The 25,765-nt window shown below is 47.5% G+C and overlaps 1 protein-coding gene across 1 annotated transcript in view; it reads right to left on the reverse strand.

Moving 5' to 3' along the window:
• LTK (leukocyte receptor tyrosine kinase) overlaps positions 1-25,765 on the reverse strand; it is a 171,046-nt gene that overhangs the window by 61,356 nt on the left and 83,925 nt on the right. The window contains exons 10-13 of the mRNA XM_054969925.1: positions 13,332-13,426; positions 7,150-7,251; positions 6,288-6,465; positions 4,119-4,269 (exon numbers count right to left, since the gene is read on the reverse strand). Of these exons, the coding sequence (XP_054825900.1) occupies positions 4,119-4,269; positions 6,288-6,465; positions 7,150-7,251; positions 13,332-13,426 (526 nt within the window). The remainder of the gene's footprint in view (positions 1-4,118; positions 4,270-6,287; positions 6,466-7,149; positions 7,252-13,331; positions 13,427-25,765) is intronic.

The following is a 25,765-nucleotide window of genomic DNA, read 5'->3' on the forward strand; positions in this document are numbered from 1 at the left end:
CACCAATACTTTACAACAGTTCATATTACCAGGAGCTTATTAAGAAATTGGTACAAATCATCCTATCAGCTACAGCTCAATAATAAATATACATCAATGAGACAGTAACCCAGGGTATACAAAATTTAGTAATAAATACACTTATAACTTATACACCACAGAGGAAGAACATCTTCCACCTCCACCACCCCTCTTCGGAATTGTACATTGACGTGGGAATTTTAGGGTTTGGCTCTGAAAGACCCAGGCCATTAACAGCTTTCCATCCAAACAAGTTTTTAAAACTCCAAAAGCGGAGGGTTTTTTTTTCTTTACTCCTTTTGACCCCCCCCTTTCTCTTTTAACTTTCGTTTCCTCTATCTCCCACACAAAGCGAGTTGGCTAAAGAATGTAACACATTTAACACTCGGTAACAATCAAGGTCCTCTGCTTTTGCCTGCAGAGTTAAGCAAGTGTCTTCTCAGCCAGAAGCCGCTGTGCTTTTTGCTGACTACACTAAAGGAATTCCTGAGAGCGCTCTGCCCCGCAGAGAAGGCAGAGAAGAAAAAAAGGTACTTTCTGTAGCCCTTGAATCGAAGTGTGTCCCATTTGTAGAAAACTGCTTTGTGTTCTTAATTGCTGCAATAAACTCTATTTCTTTTAGCATTATATTGGTGTAAGTGTTAAGTACCCTTAAGAAAAGGAGACCAAGGTTCCCCCCAAAAGTGGTCGGCTGGCTAGGGAAAGCCATGGAACGAACCATAACCAACAGCTAACTGGCCGGCCCGGTAAAGGGAGGGGAGGACCTGGCCATAAAGGGGGGCTCTGGAGGCTGGCACTTGGGGTCCCCTGGCAGCAGCTCCCCTCTCCCTAAAAAAAAAAAATCCCACTACATGCATGACCTGTGGGACTTCCTTAAGTTTTATAGAGTTAAGTATTAAAGTACTGGTGAATTTGCACTTACCTTTTGCGCTTGCTCTTTAGTAGAGTTATTAATATTGTTGCATAAAAGCAATTTGTGTCGTGTGTTAATTACGGGGATCAGGATCTTTGTTGGTCAGCCTCCAGGTGGTGACGGGAGATGTCCTGGAATTACAACTGATCTCCAGGCCACAGAGATCAGTTCCCCTGGAGAAAATGGCTGCTTTGGAGAGTAGACTCTATGGCATTATACCCAACTGAGGCCCCTCCCCTCCTCAAACGCCACTCTTTCCAGACTCCACCCCCAAAATCTCCAGGAATTTCCCAACCTGGACCTGGTAACCCTACAACTGCGAAATTTTTCAGTCAAGTCCATGCCAATTAGCATAATAAATAATTATGTGTATGACTGGCAAGCAGCCATACTAGCATCTTCTATTGCTTCCATCTCAATAGGAAACACTAGGATATTTAACAACCACAGCTCATCTTTTGTATTTCCCCCACTTCCATCCTCTTTAGTACATATCAACAACACAGCTCAATAGCTATGAGTTTCTCCTCCAGACATTACAATGTTTATCTCAAGCAAGGGTCCTCAATTGTTGAATCTGTGGACAGCTTTTGAATTTTGAGAAAAGGTAATGGGTGCCAGAATTAAATGGATGCCATAGGGAGGAACCTATCATAAAATGTCTACTCTAAAGGGCTGGGTTCAATCACAAAACATTGGGAGGTTCCACATGTTAGGCGGTTCCAAGGTATGTATCCTCCTATGATGGAGGTTGCTGTTTCCACATGGGCAATCCTTAGGGTTCTCAGGCCGTGCTCAGGAAATTCAGGGGCAGGGACATGGGGGACAGCAACATCCTGCGTACCATGACCCTACTTCCGGGTTTCCCCATATAATTTACAGCGATTCCTTGAGTTACCTTACATCACATCTGGGTTTTCGCAACAGTGATGTAGCAGCACAGATGATGCTGGCACTCACCCCACTCCTAGGGACACATTCCATACAAATAATAATCAATATTAGATGGGCCAGGAGTAGAATATGATTAAATATCATCATCGGGGAAAGCCTGTCCATATCTGGATTCACATTTCATTCTTCTGTATCAGGTTTGTATCATTCTGCTACAATGATAGTCTATACATTGCTTTTCAAGTCCAAGTTTTATTGAGACCCAAATATCTGTAGCTGTTTGATCTTTGTTTTGCTTTTTGTAGAGAATAACTAAATGCTCATTAGAACAATGGAAAAAACCTATAAAATTTTATGTGTTCTGGCCTTCAGTCATAGGCTCTACATTCTTCGTTGGTAGAAATCAGTTTTGCGCTCCCTTTGTCCAGAGCCAAGTTTTAGCAAGAGCTAAAATTCAGCAAAATCCAATTTGTAATGAAATATGTTTTGCATGAAGGCCAGCATACAGATCACAGCTAGTTACCTCCATCAAGGCAAACGAGAAGGGAGAGGATCTCCCTTTGAACACAATGGGAATTTGTTCTTGATGGTGACCTTTCAAGACTATTGTGAAAGTAATAGTAAAGACATTAATAGCTTGGTAGAAGACTCAGTTAAATACAAGCTAAGAGCTATATGCTTTATAGGAATGGCAGCATGTGGCAGTTTCATTAAAGGAAATAAAAGGAGAAACCAAGCTGACAAGCTAATTTTGAATGCCAGAATCAATATTTTAAAATAGACTTATGGGGGTTGTTTCTCACTATTTCACTTTTCTCACAGGCTTATCATTTCAACCTTTCTTAGACAGATCATACTTTAAACAGAATAAAAAGCTATGCTCTGTTTTAATTAATATATTTTAATGTTTTGTTTTTATTATTTTTATTTTGTAAGCCATCTTGGGCAGGTTCCTTGAGAGGCAGCATAAAAAAATTCTAAATAAATAAATGAATACAATTCCTCCTGGACTGTATCACATCAGGCTGCTGATTTAAAAACAATCGCCAAACAATTTCCCATTCTGCACACAGAAAAACGAAACGAAACTGAGCAGTAGAAACTGGACCCTCCATAGTAATAGACTGCTTTAGTATGTGCAAAGATTGGTTTAAGATAGCAGAGCATCCAAACATGCTCTACCTTGAAGTGGTACAGTTCAGAAAAGTGTTACAATTCTGCTGAATAGACAGCCCTTAAAATCCCCGCAAGTCACTGACAGTGCAATTCTATGCAGAGTGATACTGGTCTAAGTCAGGTGAAATCGATGAATTTAGACTTGAGTAAGTCTGCGTAGGACTGCACTGTTTTAAGATACAGATTGAGTCACATAGCCATTTTCACATGCCGTTAACATTGCGGAACATTGCGCAATACTCACGGAACGCTAGTGTCTTTGGGCCAAGCTACAAGTGACGAATGACACTTGAACGGCAAGTGTTTTTCTCCCTGTTCACTTGCCCTCCACTCGATCCACTTGCTGTTCAAGTGTCATTCGTCACTTGTAGCTTGGCCCTTTATGGCACGATTTCTGACATCATCGTGCCATGAAAACAGAATCATGACGGGGTGATGTCAGAAATTGCGCTATGAAAATGCCACCATCCCATGAGTGTTGTGCAATGTTGTGCGACATTAACCACGTGTGAAAACAACCATGGGGGTGTATGCTATAGACTTAATTGGTCTCACAAATATCTTTTCTTTCAAAAAATCCTGAGAATTGTAGTTCTGGAAGAGGAACTCTCAGCACCTCACCAACTACAATTCCCATGTTACTTTGGGGGAAGTCACGCTGGTAGTATAAAACCAAAAAGACTTTGTGGTATTAGAAATGCTCTAAGGGATGCTTTGATTTTACAAAGTGAGTTTTGACTCACAAAAACTTACACCCTGGACAATTTTAGTTGGTCTCTGATTTGCTACTGGATTTGTTCTGAGTGGGGAAGGTCAGCTCAACGTCCATGTGCTTGCAAGCTGCATGAAAACAGTACCATTCCCAATCCTGGCTATTACTAGCCCCCGCTGGCTAGTACATCACAAGGCACTTGGTGGAAATTCAGAAATGATAGTGCCAAAGGTACTGCCATACTAGCAATACTCCTTTGAGCTCATTCCTGTCCCATTTCCTGATTTAGTGCTGCTGTCATTGGTGGGGGAAATTGCCTCCCAGAAGTGCTGTGACCCTCCTGCCCTCTCACAGTATATCTTGTGTGATTGTGCCCAAGTGTTGAAAGGCTGCATCCCTCACCCCTGGGCAGGCATCTTCTCCCTGTTGTCCCACTAAGATGTACAGGAGCTCATCTTTCTCCAGCTGGAAATTGGCTGAAATAAAGACCCCGTGGGATCTCTTGTTGTGGTTCTTGGCTCCTTTCCCTCCAGCTGCTCCGTATGCTGAAATCCTGAGGGGGGAAAGCCGCAGCAATTAGGAAGGAAATGTACAGCATCACAGCCAGCTGCACAATTAGCTCCAGCTGTGATGTCCCCACACCAAGCCAATATTCCTGGGCTTACATAAAAGCCTTCAAAGTAACTCTATGTGCTCCCAAAGCAGGCTGTGGAAGTAGAACACCAGGCTGGATCCAGTGATTCCCTTTTGCCAGTGAGGGGGTCTACCTCTGGGAGAAGGAAGGCTAAATCCCTACTTAAACAACATGAAGTTATTGGATCCAAGCCACTCTCATCAAGAGCACGGATTGCCCTTACCACTAGATGGCTCAAGATCTTCTTTAGGGCAGGGCTTTGGAAAACAACAGCTTTCCTTTTTCTATACACCTTTATGCAGAATGTTCTGTTCCTCGTGGAATGCAAGGGCTGAAGAAAGGATGGTGGTCCTGGTGCTCTACACAGGTAGAATCAAAGTCCACAAGAGAGCCAGGACGTTGCTGTTAGTGGGTGCAAGACCAAGTTAGAGGTATAAGTGGGTTAATCACCAGCCTATCAGGAGTGTAGTCAGTAGGGTAGACAAGCAGGAGATCTCTGACTAGAATGGTTACCTGTTGCAGTTGTGGCATTAAGTAGATTTCAGCTGCTTTAAGAACAGAAGAGAGTTGAGGATAAAAGATCCAGGCTCCTATGCTGGGGGAAGATGTGTGTGCTAGCTATTTTAATGTTTCACGAAGTGCCAAAATAAGTCCAGCTCTGAGCTACGTGTGTTTCTCACATCACTAGAAATCTAAAAAAAGCTTTTCACAATGAGTTTTAACTCCCCTAATGGGGTTCCTGTGAGGGCCACTCAATAAATATCATACAGCGCTTCACAATTTAAAAGCACTGCAGAAATTATTAGTGGACTCAGAGGTATCAGAGATGAGATCCAACACCCAACAAAGTGCTACTATCAAGAAAGCTGGTGTAGCACAATGGTTAAAAGAATGAGGTATGTGCCAGAAACCTTCCAATCACTTTTCAGACAGACATTTACCTGATGATCTTTGCCATGGGAGAGCAGAAGGAGCTGGTGTTTATTGAGACTGACCAGTGTTTGTGTTGAGACTGCGGCTGGGTAAAATCCCATCCTGCATGGGAGTGCATGGTTTTCTCAGCCAGGAGTGAAAACATGGCATCGCTTTGATATGCTAGCATCTCTTGAGTAGGTTCTGGAGGGCTGTTGCTGCCCAAAACCAAGATCCAGATTGGCCAAGACTTTTTTTACATATGTAGGAGGAAGAACGGAAAAGGAGCTGTTTCTTCTGTATGTGGAGGAAAGATGTGTGTGTGACTGGGGATGATGCAAAGGATATCATTCTGTGTATATACAACTCCTTTGAATCTCCCAATGGTGAGAGGAGAGCAGATGCTCAGGTATTGAAAGTTACAAGTTGGGTTAGCAATATTTCTCTGTTTCATTTCTTTTGTTAGTCTGCTCTATAGTTCTGTAGCATGTATTCTCTCTAGAATTATGCCAGTAGAATAGAGCTTGCATTTATTTAAGAGAGAATTGATTGCCTGATTTCTACCTGCAGGCCTTGCTGTGGCTAATGCTATCAAAGCAGCTGGGGTTGATACTCCTCCTGGCACCAAACTGGTGTGGAAGGAGGGGCAAAGATTAGGAGTTAGTGGTGGCTACTGAAGAGAAAGGCTCAAAAACCCACTTAGGAGGAGGTTGGGGAACAGCAAGGGATCCCGGCTGGGAAGAGTCGGTTTCCCTCAACCAAAATGGCTTTCTGCCAGCTTCTGAGCAGGACTGGGATTTGCTTGCTTGCTTGCAGGCTGTTTGCCCAAGCCTGACAGTCACTGAGGCGGAAAAATCACAACCTTAAGCAAGCCACCCATATCTGTAATATGGAAATAATTGTACTGCTGAACACTACAGAGCTACCATAAATATTGAGATAGTGTGTTTTAGTGCTTTGAACACTTGGAAGTGCTACTAAAAGGCTAAGTATTGTGATTATCACTACATCACAACGATACTCACGTATATCGGTCCGATGCTGGCACTTTCCACACCTGCACCCCTCGTAACTGCCCTTCTTTCTCCACAGTCACAGAAATATTGGTGTTGTAATAGGCACTATCACACTGTGCTTGAGTTGGTCCTCGAGGCCCACTAGCTCCACAGGATGTGAACCACCAGAGAGCAACAGGCGCTTCTTCTACAACACCAAAGGAAATCTGGAGTTGGGACTAAGGCGTCAGCTTCCCAATTCCACAGGCTCATGCCATCTCCACATAACCTGCCTATAATAAATCTCCCCTTGCCACAGCTATTGCTATTCATACTAAACTCCCAATGGCTACAACAAGCAAGCCATCTTGACTGCAAACTTCATGCCCTAGTCAGCAATGGAAACCTGGTTTACTAATAGTAAGGTGGTTTGTAACATCAGCACCCACCATCTGTAATCATATTCCATGTAACACCATAAACTATATCCTATATAAATATTTCTATAAAGGCTTTTTGTAATAGAAGATTAAAGAGGGAACATGGATCAGAGTTGAGAGAGGATTTTTTTAAAAAGAAGCTATGTCCCCTGTGCTATTTTCCTGATGCGAACTTCTTCTCCTCCCCAGCTGTTATTTTTCCCAAATGGGAAAACGCACAAGCATTATATAGGTACCCTCAAGGAGCAAACAACACCTCCAGGGACATGAAAACAGAATGGGGGAAAGAATCAACACTAGTCCCCTCAGGGTCAAGATCATGATCGGATTCCCTACCCACCTGCCATGGCCTTTTTAAAGAAACAACTCTGTTGGGTCCCATCTACTTTGACCTTTGGTAGTAAGCTAGTAACAAAATAATATTGCAGATACCCAGTGAGTAAACAAATCACCTAAAGGAAGGGGTCCTTCCAGTGGGTTAAAGAAACGTTCATCCATTATATTCATTTCCCCGTGGTAGTGTTGCTTTCCATCAGGGTAGCTTTGTCTTCTTCCTGCCACAATTAAAGAATGAATGTGAAGGGGGGAAAGGACAAGAAAAAATGGAAGGATTCAGTTAGAGAATCAGCTAGATCGTCCTGCTGAAACCAAGGTTATTCTATCTACATGGCTAAAGAAAAGCAAGAAATTAAGACTGAGATGTGTGCATTGACTGCCCCACGCTACACTTCTGGAGCAATGGAGACTCAGAAGACTGTAATAAGCCATGTGCAATGGTATACCATGGCACCAGGAAGACAAATTAACAGTGCAATCACAAGCAGTGTTACACCCTTCTAAGGGCCAAACTAAGGGCCAAACTACATGAGATGCCTGACATGTGTTGGGTTCTCACAAGTTTACCTGGGTGCTGTAGTTGGGCCAGCAGCAGCAGAGGATGGGAAGGAAAGAGTCAGTGAGGGGATTCCAAAGCTGCCAGGCGGCTAGCAGTGGCAGAAGGAGCTGCTGCCACCGTCGCCACTAGACTCAACCATCCCCTCTCAGAGCCAAGCTACAAGTGACGCCTTACACAGGTTGGACACTTGTCAGCTTCCCTCAAGTTTTGATGGGAAATGTAGGTGTCCTGGTTTTACAGCTTGGCTCTCCATTACAGCTGCAAGACCAGGATGCCTACATTTCCCATCAAAACTTGAGGGAAGCTGACAAGTGTCCAACTTGCGTCAGGCGTCACTTGTAGCTTGGCTCTCACAGAAAGGGAAAGGAGTCTCCTTCCACTCTCTGTGAGGGGAGATGGTTGAATCTAGCAGTGGTGGTGAGAGCCTCAGCAGCTCCTTCTGCCGCCACTAGCTGCCTGGAAGCTTCGGGCTCCCTTTGCTGACACTTTCCCTCCTGTCCTTGTGACTCTGTTGCTGCTTCTGGCTCTGCTTTCTTTCCATCCTTTGGGCTCCCCTGCTCTGACATGCCCCCTGTCCCTGAGCTCCCAGAGGAAAACTCAAACGGAGAGGATTTTTGCAGAGCGGCAGCAGCAGAGCCAAAAGGACAGGATGGAAAGAGTTAGGAAGGGGAGGCTGCGGAGAGCCTTTTGCCACTGCTAGCCACCTGCCAGCTTTGGGCTCCCCTTGCTGACTCTTTCCCTCTGACCCTTCTGGCCCTGCTGCTGCTCTGACATGCCCTCCCCCCACCCCCAAGCTCACAGAGGAAAACCTGAGTGGATCTGAACTCAGGAGCTCAGGGGAGGGCATGTCAGAACAACAGCAGCAGGGCCAGAAGGACAGGAGGGAAAGAATCAGTGAAGAGAGCCCAAAGAGAGCCTTCTGTCACTGCTAGCTGCCTGTCAGCTTTGGCTCGGCTGTCTTTGGGCTCCCCTCGCTGACCCTTTCCCTCCTGTCCTGCTGCTGCTGTTGGCCTGACTAAACTACCCTGGTAAACTTGAGAGAACCCGACACATGTCAGGCATCTCGTGTAGTTTAGCCCTAAGTCCACTAAAGTCTGTGGGTTACAAGGTAATTCTGCCTAAGGTGACATTGTAAGAGAGGAGACAGACAATGAAAAGGAAAGTTCAGTCAAATATAGTTTGAGCTATTATAACCCTGCCTCCCCTCAACCTAATGTTGCGTATCATTTTACTGCACTTCCCACAAGTTAACTGTTTTAAATCCCTCCCACTAGATGTTTTCATCACCACTGTATTTACCACCACTCTGCTACACCTGGAAAGTGTAGTAGTATTGCCTATGGGGTTTTATCCGAGTGAAGATATGTAAAAGCTATATTGTGGTGGCTGCCCTCTTGATATTCTTCTTAATTATTTATTATGTAATTACTTAAAATTTTAAATGTTTTTAGGGATTTTAAAATGTATTTATTGAATCATGTAACATTGCTATGACTATATTTTAAATGATGTAATCTGCCCTGAGCACATTCGTGGGGAGGGCAGAATAAAAATATAATAAAAACAATAAAATAATAATAATAATATCATTCGATTTATATACCACCCTTCAGGATGACTTAACACCCACTCAGAGCGGTTTACAAAGTATGCCATTATTATCCCCACAACAAAACACCCTGTGAGGTGGGTGGGGCTCAGAGAGCTCCAGAGAACTGTGACTAGCCCAAGGTCACCCAGCTGGCTTCAAGCGGAGGAGTGGGGAATCAAACCCGGCTCTCCAGATTAGAGTCCCGTGCTCTTAACCACTACACCAAATAAGCATACAAGGAAAACTAATGATTTTATAATTTATAAAGATATGATAAATTCTCAAGGAAAAATCAAAATGTGGCAATCAGTCAATGAAGAAGAAAAAAGATACAATGGCTGGTATATCTTCAGGCAATTTCCGGACTAAAGGAAGCTTTGAAAGATCACAGAGGCCAATTAAGAGATTTAATGGATTTTGAAAAGATAATCATTCAGCGGAAAGACCATATGTTAGGGCAAATTTATAAACTCCTACTTCAGTATGATTCAGAAACAGAACAAGTTAAAATGTGTATATCAAAATGGATTCAGAATTGTAGAAAAGAGATAACATTCCAAAAGTGGGAACATTTATGGACGAAGGGTATAAAATTTACTGCTAACTGAATATTAAGAGAAAACTGGAATAAGATGTTCTAGCGATGGTATATAACTCTAAAACATATTGCAAAAATGGGTAAGAAATACATAGAGATGTGTTGGAAGTGTAAAGAAGTTGAAGGCACCTTTTATCACATGGTGCATGTGCAAAAAAACCAAAAAGAAATGGAAAGAAATACATGCAGAGATTCAAAAGATTTTAAAAATGGATTTTGCAACGAAATGAGAGATTATGCTGTTGGGAATATTGCCAGATAATGTTGAGAAACTGTTACATGAACTATTAAAGTATACGTTAACAGCAGCAAGGATAGTAATGGCAAGTAAATGGAAAGACAAAAAAGTCCAACTAGAGAAAATTGGAAAGATAAAATGACAGACTATGCAGCAATGGCAAAATTAACGAATTATATAAATCAAAGACCCATTAAAGGATTTGAAAACAAATGGGAAAATTACTTTGCCTATTATAGATAAAGATGAGAAATAAAAGATATGAATTAACAATAAAAATCTGGACATGAGCTCTGATTAATAGAGGTTATAGACATATTGTTTATTTTAAGTCTCAAATTTTCTGAAATAGGGTATAGAAACATTAATTTCATTTTTTTCTGTATCCCTTTTACTGTTTAGAAAATAAAATATATATATTGCAAAAATAAAACGAAATTCTCATCGTGAATGTGTCCAGTGCAAAATCATAGGAGAGGTATAGTGAAGGCTACCTGCCCTGGACAGTTTCCAAACTATATGGCCAGACAGCCTTCTTTTCCAATAAAGTATCAGATCAACAACTATGACAGAACCAGAAATTAATACAAAATGAGCTCTCTGGAGGAAAGGAAAACCAAATTAAGTTATTTCCTGTTGAGTACAAAGAGGTTCTTGGTCTTCTTAGCCTTCAGTGGCACTTCGTAGGAAAGTAAAGGCCAGAGTCTCCTTCCAGCTCAGCTGCTGACTCCCAGAGTTATACAATAAACCCAGTCACTTCAGCAGGAAGTAAACGTCTCCTTAAAACACAGCCCTGAACTGCATCACTGGCTTGATCTACAGCTCAGTGGCTGCCTTCAGGCAGCTCTTCATATCCAAACAAATAGCCTCTCCCCTTCTTCAAACACACTCAAACTCTTCTTGGCTACATCTACATCATGCCCACAAACCTAAAATTAATTTACCCCCATCAATGACCAAGTTATCCACATTATTCATGAATTCTTCTAATTCTTGGATTTGTAATCAAAGATGAATATAGAGGTAATGCACCCAATATCATATCTCTGGCTGACACCTTTTTTTTAAAAAAAACAAAACAGGGACTACATTTTAAACTGAGCAAGGGATACAGGAAAATCAATTATGTCTCTGCCCACTGAGTCATAAGTGGTGCAAAAGGGGCCTTTGAAGCCTCCCTCTCCCCAGTGGGGTCTACTTCCCTAGAGCAACCACTCTAGGAAAACTGAGTACAATACTATGATTAGTGCCCATCTGGGAGAGACTTCCCACCTACACCACCATGGCAAAACAAAGCCTGCAGGTACCTTGTTCTACCAACACCATGTGGAAATTATTCAGCTGTCCTGCTCCCAAGTTGCCTGATCTCAATGAGGAATCACTTGTTTTACACACACACCCCATCAGAAATAAGATCCTTTGGCCTGGCCACCCCTTTCCTCGTGTTGCAAGGACCCAGACAGCAGCTTCAGATCCCCTCTAACACATTCTGCCTTGGCCCATAAAAGAGAATTTGTGCAATCTATGAAAGTATGTGGTGACAACCCCCCCCCCCCAGTCTCCTCCCATATTAGCCATTTCTGGTGTGACCTAGAAGCAATTGGTTTTAAATAGTGGGGAATCTGGCAAACCTGACAGTGTGCCTTATTCAAAAGCTTTTCACAATGCCTGCCAAGTGCTTCTAATACCAGTTTAAACAGTAAATTAAGAGTCTGTTGTCAGCTGCTATTTATCTGTCACACAAAATTCCACCAGGAGACATGCACATCCTATGATTTTTCTATGGCAGGTTGTGAAGACAGAATGTGGAAGTTGGCAATAAGGAAGGAAACAAGGTCACAAATGAGACCGAATGCAGTGCTTAGGGAAATCCAGAGCAGCCATTATGCTTCTCAGTCATCAGGTCTTGGGTCAGAATGTTAAACAAAGAATGGAAGACAAATGGCAGAAAGTTTCTGTCTTTCCAATCAGGAAAAATAAAAGCTGATCAGATTGTATGTTAGCATGGTGTTACACCACTATGATTTCATACTGTCCCTCAATCCTAAAGCCTACAATTCAGGCCCTCCTATGGCAGTTGGTCTTTTACATCTCATTCCTTTAGACATGCATACGTGATTTCTATAATATGACATTCTCAAGGGTGGTAAATTGCACAGCCAGAACATATAAAGAAATTAGCATTTCCTTCTTATCCAAGAAGTGAATTATTCTTTCGTGCTTGTTGTGGTTCCCTCTTTCCTCCCTTCAGCAAAGCTCCCAATATAACCTCCCTTGCCTGGCTATTAAGTGGATCTGTCAGTGACATCTGAAACTTCTCCTGGCAAAGAGAGAAGTAATTTTGTTACTGAAAGCAAAGCAGAGCTGCTGGGCTTCTCCGAGATCTAATTGAATTAAAAGGATGAGATGATGAATGAAATGGCTTGTACTCAGAGCGGCAAAACAATGCCAGCTTACAGGAATTCAAGTATGAATTATGAACTCAAGTATTTCAAGAAACATGTATATCTTTATTTGCATAGTATGTCAAAATAAATACACAAGTGTCCCCATTTTTGTAACCTAAACTTGTCTTTATTTTGTCCCTATTTTTCCTTCTGGGGAGATGTTGAGGATGCCTTTTAAAGCTTAGTATGTACACATACGTACTACTTGTTCTTTGGATTTCATCTGCTCTCCTTCTCTAGAAATTAAACTGTTCTGTTCCATCCCTCAGAATCATTCAAACTGCCATAGCCCCAAAATGGTCTATTTCACTTGCGGCCCCAACCCTCTTGAATGGTCTCGCCTAGGAGATCAGGAGGGCTCTCCTCTGCAGGTCCAATTCCAATGGTTCTCCAGGGCTGTCGGACTTTCAATAGTGGGCAAATGGACCACTGTAGCCAGAGAGGGAGATGTATATAGCTGCTTTTAGCCTGTAGTTGATAGTTTCTTATGCTCATTTTTAAATTCATAATATACTGTCGAAGGCTTTCATGGCCGGAGAACGATGGTTGTTGTGGGTTTTCCAGGCTGTATTGCCGTGGTCTTGGCATTGTAGTTCCTGACGTTTCTGTCTTTTGGTGCTATACCTCTGAAGATGCCAGCCACAGCTGCTGGTGAAACATCAGGAACTACAATGCCAAGACCACGGCAATACAGCCCGGAAAACCCACAACAACCATCATAATATACTGTTGGTGATTATTTATTTGGAAGCTGCCTTGAGTTGTCATTGATGGCAAAAAGGTGGGATAGAAATATTATAATACAAATGAATGAATTGGCACAATGACTACCTAGTCAAAATTCCCATAATAATAAATAACTTACCATCAGGGGAGCAGTCTAGACCAAAGGTAATATTATCCACAGCAATGTCAGCATGTGAATTCCAGCCCCAGGTGGCCAGGAACTGCAGACGAAACCTTTGTCACAAGACATTTGTTTCGAGGGGACATACAAAGAGAGAACAAGACATTAAAAATAAAATCAACACATCTTAAATTTTAGAATGAATCAGATTATTTCTTTCAGATTTCCAAAGTGATGCATAAGGACAAGCAATTCACACAGGAAAACTGCAAGTAAAATATTACTCAAAATGTTCCATACACTGTTACATTTATGAGGTTCCATAAGGAAGAACAGATAATTAAATTAGACTGCATCATTAACAAGATAGATTTATCAGTCCATGATCATCTCCAGAAAAGGCTTAGCATAAAACATAAGTTTTTCACTATCATCTAGGTAAGTAGCACTATCATTGACGCTACAGATGCAGTAGCAGTAATCTTAACATTGTTTATGTATTTAAGAGGACAAAAAGATCAATAACGTAGTGAATGAAGTCAACATTGCATACTCTGCTAATTAAGGGTGGCTAAAAATAGGCTCCTGAAGGTTTTCTTAATGGCTATAAGCTGAATTGTCTTGATGTTTAAATATGTAGTACATCTGGATGATATTAAAAGCACCTGGCACACTAGGACTACCTGTGCTGGTGAGAACCTACAAAGCATCCAGTTGTATCAGACCACTGGTCCATCCTGTCCAGCCTCCTTTTTCACCTGATGGCCAACCAGTAGTTCTGGACATTCAACAAACAGGACATAGAGGTCAAAGCTGCATGACATGGTCTCCTATCGCCTCAAAGATTTATTGCCCTTGAACATGGAGGCTTCCTTTAGGCATCATGGCCAGTAGCCAGTCCACTGATAAATCTATCCTCCATGAAGCCCTCTTTTTAAAAAGTGATCTATGCTACAGGTCATAACTATATCCACTGGCAATGAAATCTACCCATGCATAATTTTATCACATCTATCATGATCCACTAAGAGCCAAACTAGAAGAGACACCTGACACATGGAGGACACACGTCAGTTTCCCACAAGTTTCCATGGGAAATGTAGTGAGAAAGAACCTCTGTCAGAGAGAAGGAGGAGAATCCCCCCTGTCCCTGGCAGAAGTTCTTTCTCTAGGCTCCCTCTTACTGCTGCCAGCGCACTCGGCTCCCAAGTGCATTTAGGGGAGCAAGGGGAGCAAGGGGAGCGCGCTGGTAGAAGCAAGAGGAAGCACGCTCTCCTTGCTCCCTTGTGTTGCCAAGTAGGCCCCCTCCCCTGCTTTGAAGCCTGCTATGAACTGTGTTAAAGTTTCCTGCGTTGCTGTTTTACTGCTACACCAAAGACTGCTTTGCACGTGTGTGTTCTGATACACGTGTCAGTTTCCTGCCTGCGTGTCAATTATCTTGCTGCTGCAATAGACTGTGTAGTTTACTGACTCCATGTTTGGTTAACTGCACCAAGGACTCTCTTCCTGGGCAAGCCCTGCCCTGGCCTGTATCTGGAATTCCCAGCGTGTGTTTGGACTGTGTTCCCCGTGCCTGCTTTGCCATCTGCCACGGACCGTGCCTGTTCCCTGCTTTGGACTGTGTTTTAAAGTGTTGTTCCCCCTGCCTCCATGGAAGCCTGCCTCATATGGGCCCAAGCCGCTGCTAGCAGCCGGGCGCCTGCCGGGGAAACCTCCAGTGAGCCTGGCTAGGCGCTCCCTGGTCAGTTCCCGCCTGGAGCCTCCCGCGAGCCGGTCGCCGAGCTTGCCCTCGCTATCGGGCAGCCTGCTATCCAGCCCCAGCTATGCCCAAGCCGGCATCCATGTTCTTAGGCAGCCAGAAGACCCTGGGAAGAAGACTGCTTTGAGAAGCCATTTCGGCGAAGCGGGCACACCACGTCCGCAGCGAGAGCCCCTCGCCCCGCTCTGCATATCTTAGGAGCCGCCCCGGAGAAGGAACTAAGTGCCGACCATCCCAAGCACTTAGAGAATGCATCTCAAAGAAACCTCCGCATTCCAAAGCTGATGACATCAGGACAAGCCCTGTCCGCTGGAACATCCTTTCAGCCCACTTGGATTTCCCCCTCCCTCTTTTGTCCCCTCTTCCTGAGGTGTCACTTATCACAATCTGATTACCAAAGTGGCCCATCCAAGCCATTCAGTAGCCCATTAGACCCTTTGTTTTAATCTGTGAGAACCACCAAGTACAGCACCAGCCCCAGGGTACGTTTTGGGGTATTTAAGCTGGTCTCCCAGACCACTCGGTGCTTAGGCCATTCCTATCCAGACCCCCCCCCTTGCTGCCCGTGGCTTAGGCCATTCCTATCCAGACCCCCCCCCTTGCTGCCCGTGGCTTAGGCCATTCCTATCCAGACTTCCTTGCTGTCCGTCTGTGGTTCCAGTGCTGGCATTGGGCCACCTCACTGTCGTGTCTCTGCTTCGCTTCAGGATAAGTGAGTATTCCCCCTATCATCGTTGGGAACCAGCTAATGCGAACGTCTCTGTATTTCCTACTCTGTATTTCTTAGACCTTGTATGTTCTTTGTATGATTGTGCAAGCTAGGCTTACGCTACACTCAATACACGTGTTTGGACCTGACTCGTTGTCTGCCTCTTTTTCACTAGAGTGTCTGGAATCAGGACCTCCGTAAACATAGGTTATGATCCTCGCTGAATATTAATAGTTACAGACTGCTACAGCTAATTCCCCATTATAATAAAAGAGCAGTTCTGGTAACAGTTTACTGGTGGAGAATGCGGGCATAACCCAGTTCGTGTGAATACACGTGAGTCGACACGCGTGTTTTCAGCGAACTGACGTAGAGGAAAATTTTCCAGACCTCAGTGTAAAGAGCGCAATTTAGCTCAGGGAATTAAAAGTGTGATTGTGTGTGGCTCTAGTGAGCATTTCTATCTTGTGGGTTGGCTTTTCCCCCCATTTCCTCCTTCAGCCAGCTTTGGACTACTTGCCTTTTGTGGTGCACCGCGAGGCCCTCCAGCCGTTATAACCGGTGTACTGTGGGTGAGGACCTCTGAACTGGTGAAGTTCCTGGCCACCTTCCGGGCCGCCTAAACGCGTCTATGTGGGTGGGATCCCAGAAGTAGGCTCTATAGATATATATATCCTGAAGCAGCACATATAAAATTCTTTTTCCGCCCTCCCCCGTCTCTCCTAAGTCCGTCCAAACCCCGTTCCTGCCAGCACTTAGGCTTCAATCCCCGCTCCGGAGGAAACGTGAAGGGATCGATAGTCCGTTTGGTTGTTCAGTCAGTTTAGCTTTGGGAATCTGAAGCCAGGTTCCTGAAGCCCCGCGGCAGCCGGCCGCACCGTGCTTGAGAGTTTTAAGGTAGACTCTTGGGCGCCTTTCCGCTTGCGAGTTTTAAGTTAGACTCGTGGGCGCACCTCGCTTAGGAGTCAGTGGGACTCTTGGGCACACTTTTGCTTGTGAGTTGTTAGAACTCTTGAGCGCTTTTCCGCTTGGGAGTACAGTAAATTTACTCCTGAGCACTTTTGCTTGGGGACTTGCAGAGGCAGTCCTCGAGCGCTTTCAGTCTTTTGGTCTTGGCTTGGAGGCAGTTTAACCGTTTGTCTCTGAGCACGAGGCCTGGGGACACTTTGAGTTTAGTTCTTGAGTAGAGAGCTTGAGAGCAGTTGCAGCTTCTGAGCAGAGGCTTGGGAGCATCTCTGGTTGCCTAAGCAGAGGCTTGGGAGACCCCTTAGTTGTAGTTTCCAGGCAGAGGCTTGGGAGCATTTCTGGTTGCCTGAGCAGAGGCTTGGGAACACTTTTTGGTTTTCTGAGCGCATAGGCTTGGGAGACCCCTGAGCTTTGGTTTTCCGAGTATAGGCTTGGGAGACCCCTGAGCTTTAGCTTCTGAGCAGAGGCTTGGAAGCACTGAGCGTTTTTGGTTCTTGGGCTTAGAGAGCTTGAGAGCACCCTCTGAGCCAGTAAACTTTTCCTGGTCCCGTGGCTTGTAGGCAAGCTTGAAACGGGAATAGGAATTTTTCCTTCTCCCCCGGTGGAGAAGAACAGAGTGTAGGACCCTTAAAAATACCCTTTAACCCTAAAAGTAGGACCTTAAAACCCCCTGGTAAAAACCCTTGAGGACCTGAGGGAAGGATAAACCTCCCAAAAGGAACATAGAGAGGAAGAAGTTGTTAAAACCCTTGAGCAGCTTTAATCGCCCCACCCCTGGTGTCGCTGATCTACTCTTTAACCTCCCCGAGATCAGCCCTAAACTAAAAGGAAAAATGTACCGGGCAAACCCCACCGTGCCCCGTCTGGAGAAGTGGCTAGTGAAGAAGGGAGATTGCCCTTGGGAAGCCGGTTCCTTCAAGGGACCCGACCCACTCCAGATAGTTAGAAGCGCCTTCCAGGACTTCTGTGACAAGGAGAAACCTAGGTCTAGCAAAAAGGACAGATATGGAGCCTGGGCACTTTTCACCGCCCTGCAGGACAGCGTGTCCCTAATTAGCAAGTTGCAAACAGCACAGGAGGAGTTAGAGGAGAGGTCAAAACGAGAGCAGGACGCCCTGCATCTAGAAATCCAGAGTCTCAGGGCCAAACTAGTCGAACAGGAAAGAGACCATGAGGAGAAAGCAGTTGAGTGGCGCGCCGAACGCGTCAATTTCATATTGGAAAAACAAGGATTAACTACCGCCCTCCAGGACGCTCAGCACAAGGCTGAAGCGGCCACCGCTCGTGCCGATATGGCTGAGCACGCACTAACTGAGGGACAAGAAGAAATTACTAAGCTCACCCATGCCGCCCGGTTCATGGCGGACCACAACCAGTCTAAAGCCGCAGCCGCGGACCATTCAGCTTGTAAGAGGGAGCTAGAGGCCCTAAAGCGACACTTGGGGATGCAACAGGCCGTAATTTCCGCCGTGCACCCCTCAGCCCTCTTGGCCCTCCCCGAAGGTAGTACCGACAGTTGGTCACCTCCTTCGCCCCAGCCCGAGGAAGCTCCACAGCCCCTCCATCTGATAGCTACCAAAGAAATTGTCACCACAGACGATGATGGCAGGAAGACAGACCGAATAGTTAAGGAAACCCGCAATTGGAGGCCCGATGAGCTCCAAGCCATAGCGGACCGCATGGGACCCCTGAACCGAGATTCAGCTATACAATGGTTTGCACACGTGACCATGTCCCAGCCCTCTGCCAGTGGCTCCGATGTAGCTCAGCTGGCTCGCCATTGTGCCAGCCCCGAAATAGTCACCTCTCTTAACGCATATATTTCCAACCGGAGACTAGCCACTCGCAGTCAGTATGGTGCCATGAAAGAGTTGTGCGCCTTCCTGTGGCCCACCAAGAGTTTAAAGGCCCTATATATTGCAGAATCTCAAAAACCCGGAGAGGATCCAGAGGCATATTTAGCCAGGAAACAGCTCCTAGCCGAACTAGCAGACGAGGTAGATTTAGATTTAAGTGACATGCCGGACTTCGACGACTTAGAGTTCAGGAGAGCAGTCATAGATGGACTCAACAGCACCACTCGCCTAGCCCTAGCAGGAGTCGAGCCCGGGAGCATTACATGGGGAGAGCTGGAATCCCGCATCAGAAGCATTGCTGGCCTGTTGCGAGAGACCGGCGCCATCCGCCATGTGAAGTCCCCAGCCTCTCGTAGGAAGGAAAGCGAGCCGATTAGTGCGGTTACCTATGCCAATCATGGCCCCCACTCTCAGTACCGACCACAGGGACGCAGCCCGTATCCGGAGGCAAGGGGAGGAATCCTGAGGGGAAGGAGTAGTAGCTTTAACCGGGGAAGAGGACCGAGGGACTACCGTCCGGGAGTTTCCTTTGCGCCTACCCCGAGTTACAGTTCCTCCTCTCAGCAGGGACCCCACAAGCCCCGACTACAGGATGCACCCATAGCCCCTTCTCACTCGCGAGCATCGCACCCGTACCACCATCAGGTCTACCCGCCTCCAGACCAGTCTAATGCTTGGGGAGCATCGCAGGGCGACCACGAGGGCTACCGGGACCGCGGCAGCACGCCCCAGTCCAGGGACTCCCTCCGTTGGGAACTTTGGATGTGCCTCAAGAACATTGGAGCGAACATGGAGCTCTTCGACGGTAAGCCCACGTCCGTTCTAATGAAGGCGATCATGGAATGGGAAGACCAGCAGCAGCCCCCAGTACCTCCGTCGGCGCCCCCTTTGCCGCCAGACCCTCCCTTCTCGAGTCCCCCAATAGCTGCGGTTCGGGAACGCCCGAGCCCCAACAACCCCTTTAGAGGAAGTGCCGCTTCCACCGATCAGGGTGCAGGATCAGAATAGGGTTGCCCCGAGTCCCAGTCTCCCTCCGTGGGCATAGTTGCCAAACTAAAGCCGGATACATGGGGGAGACCGACAGTGAAGGCAGGGATCGGGACTCCCGGGGAAAAGAAGAAGCCTGCCACCCTCCTCATAGATACCGGAGCTTCACTTAATATACTCCGGCCCACCTTAGTCACAAAGGGCACCCAGACCCCCACAACCATGCAGCTCGCCGGTTTTGGAGGCGGCATGCAGGAATCCCCGGTCTGGCAGGATATCCCCCTTTCCGTTGGGAACCTGACCACCCGGATTTCGGCATGCGCAAACCGGGGAGAAGACGATGGACTTTTGGGCATGCCATTTTTCCGTGCCGAGGGACTGACCATTGACTTAGCGAACGGGCTCCTGTGGCGCATCCCGGGAGGCCCAGACTTTGTTAATGCAGTCCATCGATGCGCAGCCCTCAAGGCCCCCCTTCCTCTCGCCCCCATCACAGGAGACCCCTGGGTTCAGGACTTTCCCGAAGTGTGGGTGACAGACAAGGCCGAGTGTGGGATAGTGAAGGGCGCCTGCGTCCTGATTGAAGGAAAGGACCCCCCTCCCCAAAGACAGTACAAGTACCCAGCAGAAGCTGAGGCAGGGATAGCCAAGACCATAGAAGGACTCCTTGAGTGGGACGTCATACTCCCGATGCAGTCCATCTGCAACGCCCCATTGTGGCCAGTTCTGAAAGCAGATGGAGTGACCTGGAGAATGACGGTCGACTTCCGTGCCCTGAATGCCACCACCCCTCCAGTTGCCCCGGTTGTGGCCAAGTATAATGAGATCCTAACGGCCATTGCCGCTGGGTCCCGGTTCTACTCGGTCATAGACCTGGCCAATGCTTTCCACTCCATCCGGTTGCATGAGTCTTGCTGGTACAAGTTCGCGTTCACTTTCCGCGGCCAGCAATACGCATTCAAACGGACACCCCAGGGATTCCACTCCAGCCCCAGTATTTGTCATGCCCATGTAGTTCAGATGTGGGAACGCCTCCAACCCTCCTCGAGGCCCCACGTACTGAGCTACGTGGATGACATTTTAGTCCACGCTCCCACGGAAGAATTAGCCCGCCAAATCACCAGGGAAGTCCTGGAACTCCTCCGCGAGACTGGGTTCAAGGCAAGCAGGGAAAAGGCCCAATTGGTTCAGACCAGCGTCAAGTACCTGGGTCTGACCCTGGGACCCGAGGGTCGCACCCCGGACGCCCAGCGAATGGAGGTCATTTCCAAGCTGCCTGCACCCACCGATGTCCCCTCCCTCAGAGCCCTTCTAGGAACTTTTAACTTTTCCCGAGACTTCATCGAGTCCTTTGCAGACAAAGCTCGCCCCCTTTATGCTCTCCTCAAGAAGAACACTCCCTGGGAGTGGGGACCGGAGCAACAGACAGCCTTAGCCGAGCTAAAGCGCAGTCTGGCCGCAGCCCCGGCCCTAGCCCATCCAGATGTTACCCAGCCCTTCTTTATCCAGCTAGCAATATCAGACAAGAGCATAGGAGCCACGCTCACCCAGCAGCAAGCAGGGACCGCTAGAGTAGTAGCCTATGCCTCTCGCAACCTAACCGCAGTAGAAACTAAGTTTAGCCCATGCGAGAAGACATGCCTTGCTCTGGTTTGGAGTCTGACCCATTGGGAATTTATCATAGGAGGTTCACGTACAATAGTGCAAACCACTCACACGCCCCTCAAATATATCCTGTCGGGAAAGATACAAGACGGACAAGTTTCAAACGCTTGCATAGCCCAGTGGACCCTGGCCCTGGTCAACCGCGGAGTAGAATTCAAAAAGGAAACCACTGAACCTCCAGCCCCCTATGGCCTATTGGTAACCGGGACCGAGCACGAGTGCCCCCTGGACCCGCCATCACAGGTTGTCTGGCCAGTCACTTGGGGAGTCCCGCTAGAGGAAGCCCGACAGAACGGCTTCACATGCTGGTTCTGTGACGGCTCCTCCTTTCACGTTGGAGGCTCCCCTCGGACCGGCTACGGCGCCGTGCGAGTGAGCGACGCCCATACCCTCAAAGGTCCAGCCCGCCCCCATTCCAGCCAAGCGGCTGAGGTGCAAGCGCTTCTGGCGGTGCTTGAGTTTGAGCCCCCAGAAAGCCCACTTGCCATTTATACAGACTCGGATTGGACGGCCAAAGCCGCCACGGTCTGGCTCCCGGTGTGGCAGAATCAGGGGTGGAGAGCCAGCGATGGGAAACCCGTAGCCCACCTACAGCTATGGCAGCAAGTAGCAGCACTCCTCCAGTCTCGCTCCGGCCCAACGCAGGTGACCCATGTCAAGGGACACCAGAAGACGAACTCAGAGACCGCTTATTGGAATGACCAGGCAGACCTTGCAGCCAAGGCAGCCGCCACTGAGAGTGCTCCCCCACCGGAACTAGCCACCGATTGTCCCCTCCGCCCTGTCACCACTCGGGCACAAGCCCGCAGCCAAGCTCAGGGAACCGCAGGAACACTAGACCTAGCACAACTGCAACTATCTGACCCAGAAATAACTGACCTCCTAGCCGCAGGAAGGGATCAGACAGGGAGACTCATGGTCAGGGAAGAGGAAGGCATAGTTTGGGCAGTAGATGCAGCCGGCGAACGCCATTGGGTAGTGCCATTGGAAGTTAGGGCTGACTTAATTCAGTTTGTCCACGAACAGGGACACCGAGGCAAGGATCTGACTCTGGAAAGGGTAAAAGAGGTTGGTTGGTGGCCTGGCATGCGCACCGAAGTAGCGCAATGGGTAGACAACTGTCTGTCCTGCGCTATGGTCAATGCAGACCCCACCGGACCTAGAGCTCCCCTCCAGCATCAGAGAATTGATGGACCCTGGGCTCGCATACAGATTGACTTTATCGGCCCCCTTCCCCCCACTGCTCGCGGCAATCGCTACTGCCTCACTGTCATAGACCCCTTTAGCAAATGGGTCGAAGCGTTTCCGTGCAAGCGCAACAATGCAGCCACTACCGCCAAACTACTGTTCAACAATGTCTTTTCAAGATGGGGCATTGTGCGAGTCATGGACTCCGATTTAGGCTCACACTTTATCGGAGAAGTTACACAGGAGCTTTGTAAAGCATTAGGCATCCAGCAACGGTTCCACATAGCCGGCCACCCTCAAGCTTCAGGCGCCATAGAAAGAACCAACCGGACCCTCAAGGAGGCTCTCCGCAAGATGGTTCGCTCCTCCGGGAGAGACTGGGATGAAAAACTCCCCATAATCCTAATGGCCATTAGAGGCACTACCGCAGTTCACGGGCTCACACCCCATATGGTAATGACAGGGCGAAGAATGCAGCTCCCGGAAGCCTTCTGGCTGGATACGCAGCTCCCTTCCGATATGCAGCCTGTAGTGATTAATGATGCTTGGGTCCAGGACCTGCTCTCATCCATACACGCCGTCCACATGCAAGTGGCCCAGAAGTTGGGCACAGCTCAGAAGGATATGGACCGCAAATTGGGATGGGTCAGGAACCCCAGGCAGTGGGAGGAAGGACAGCTCGTTCTGTACAGGAAGTTTTCGCAAAAGGCGCACTCACTAGCAGCCAAGTGGCAAGGCCCAGTCCCTATCACAAAAAGAGTCTCCCCAGCGGTCTATCAGGTAGCCATCCAGAGAAGGACAGGAGGAACGTGGCTAAAATACTTTCATGCCTCTCAGTTAAAAGAATGGAAAGGGAAGCCGCTGCGAACCGCCCCTCCGGTGTATGACCCTGGGGGAACCACCACCAGCCCAGCCCCCCTCTGCCCAGTGATTCGCCAGATATCACTCCACCCTGGGCCAGAGATACCGTGTGTCCCCTTAGACCAGACTTTTGTAGCTTTAGAATAAAAGAAACAATAGAATATGTAGATATCGGTGTAAATGTTAAAAGTTTTTCCAGTTCTATTCTTTAACTTCATTAGGCGGGCCCCACAGTTGGGACCCTAGGGGGAAACACGGCAACCAAAGCCAAATAGGACCACCACCGAAAGTGATTCTTAATTGGATTGTAAGCCGCATGTTCGGAAAAAAATTGCACAGGCAAAAGAGATTTGCTGTGTGAAGGTGGTTGGAGAGGCTTTAGCCCAAGAGTGAATGCATTTCCAATATTGGAGACACACCAATGGGGGTGATCTCTGTGTTTGAAGACATTTCACCCGCCGTGCTGGTGAAGATCCCGCATCTACGTGGATTCGGGGTCTCACCTGCCAGACCCACGCTTTCGCATGATGGTCGGCTTTGGCTTTGAGGGCCGTGCCTCCCCTGGAAAAGGTCCCCCAGATAGCCCAACACCTCTCTTTTACTAATGTTCATATTCGTCATGGTGAGTTGCTATACGGCGCCACCAGCCAGTACGCTTTAGTGCAAAAGTAAAAGACCCGCCAGTATTTTGTAAATATGTTACCTCTGGAATATGTTATTGGGGTGCGTTCGCCACGCACAAGGGGCAGCGTGCCTCATTTACATAGCCAGAATCCCCCGCGCCAAGATGACCCCCGAATAACCCAGACCCAGTGGCGCCGGCAGATCTCGGCCGCCTCCGCCGCTTTTCGATAAACGCCGCCGAGCGCCTTCGGCTCCACTTCGGCCCTTTCCGCTAGCAGCCGCCCGCCCCACGTAATCTTTTCCCTTGCCCGTACCGTACAAGGGAAAAGAAGGGGGGGAGACATATTGAAGTCATAATGAAGCCCTGCCAGGCCTTCCAAGTGAGGGCAACCCGAAAATAACCCACGCCCGTGTGCCTTTGCTTTGTGTGTTTCTTTCTTTTAACATGAAATTGGGGCCTCCCGAGGGAGTCCCTCCAAAAATTGATCCTAGGAAAAAATATGGTCCGCCGAAATACATACAAGAGGTCCTGCAAAAAAGCAGAGGGAAAAAGGCAAAGCAAAAGCAAACCATCATAAAACATACCTTCAACCCTAACCACCCCTACTTAAAAATTATTTTAGAAAAATGGAACGAAGGTCTCCTTTAGCAGCAACCTTTAGAGTTGCTGGAAACCGCTCTTTAGTTTTTTCCTTTCAAAACGGCAGGGCCAGGCCGAGCCGGACCGATAGCTCTCAGCCCGCAAAGTAAAAGCAGCCCGCCGCCAAACAAGGGGCACCTGAAGGCCACATGGTCTAGGCACCCAGGGACCTCTGGGGCGAGTTTGCATAATCCCGCCTAACGTATAGCCGACCCTTGCCCGACGCAAAGACGTCCCCCCTGAAATATACATGCCTTAGAAAGAAACCTTCGCACAGGAGTTCCCCAGAGCAACAAGCTGGAAGGCTCGCTTAGTGCTCTGGGACTTCTCGTTCGAGCCCCAATCAGTAAGAGTGCTGGCAGAAAAACACCCTTCTTTTTCCCCGCTTTACTTCATTCATTTTGCTGCAAGAAACTCAGGGAACCTGTACTTATATCCGCAGGTCTCCCCAGGATATTCTCACCACAAAAAGGAAAAGGAAGGCCAGGAGATGAGGCACCTGGCTACCCTGTGTTTGCTCGTGCTGGCAGGCACCCTAATAGAGGGACGCCCATCCAAACTAATGCCCTACCCCCACTGGAGATGTATAAATACCCTGGCAGGAAATGAAATGATGGTCTGCAAGGTTGTGCAGCAGAGCAATATGACCACCCCCACGGATCGCACTAACTTCCGCAGTTGTGAAGAGCAGTGGATCCGACCCCCAGAGCTTGTTATTTTATGTGTGGGAGTAAAAACTATGTCCCAGGAACTAGTATGTTACTCGCCTACTGACACAGTGTCACCACTTGCTCCGATTCCATGTATGTTTCTTCCCCGTATCAGGCCAGCCCCCACCGCAGTCCCGGTGGTAGACAAATATACCACCCCTGCCAACTTCGAAACCTCGCCATTTGCCACTGAGGCTTTCGGACCATACTGTGAAGTTATTTTAGTGTCGGCCGCAGTATGGAAGGCAGGAGACCCCTTTAGAATGACCATCCTACTAGGCACTACTACCACTGAGTCTGCATCAGTCACTATCACGCCCCCTTCAGGCGCAGTTCTCTCCTTTGCTATAGAACGCTGGGAGAACTTGACCTGGATTGTAAAAGAAGAGGACCTAGCCAAACACGGCCCACCCGATTGGATTCTGGTTCAACAGACGCCCGAATGCCAAACCAAGCCCCTAGTAGAGAAATTTCACCGGCTTGGGCT

This window comes from Eublepharis macularius, chromosome 2 (assembly GCF_028583425.1).
Source record: "Eublepharis macularius isolate TG4126 chromosome 2, MPM_Emac_v1.0, whole genome shotgun sequence".
NCBI classification, from domain to species: domain Eukaryota; kingdom Metazoa; phylum Chordata; class Lepidosauria; order Squamata; family Eublepharidae; genus Eublepharis; species Eublepharis macularius.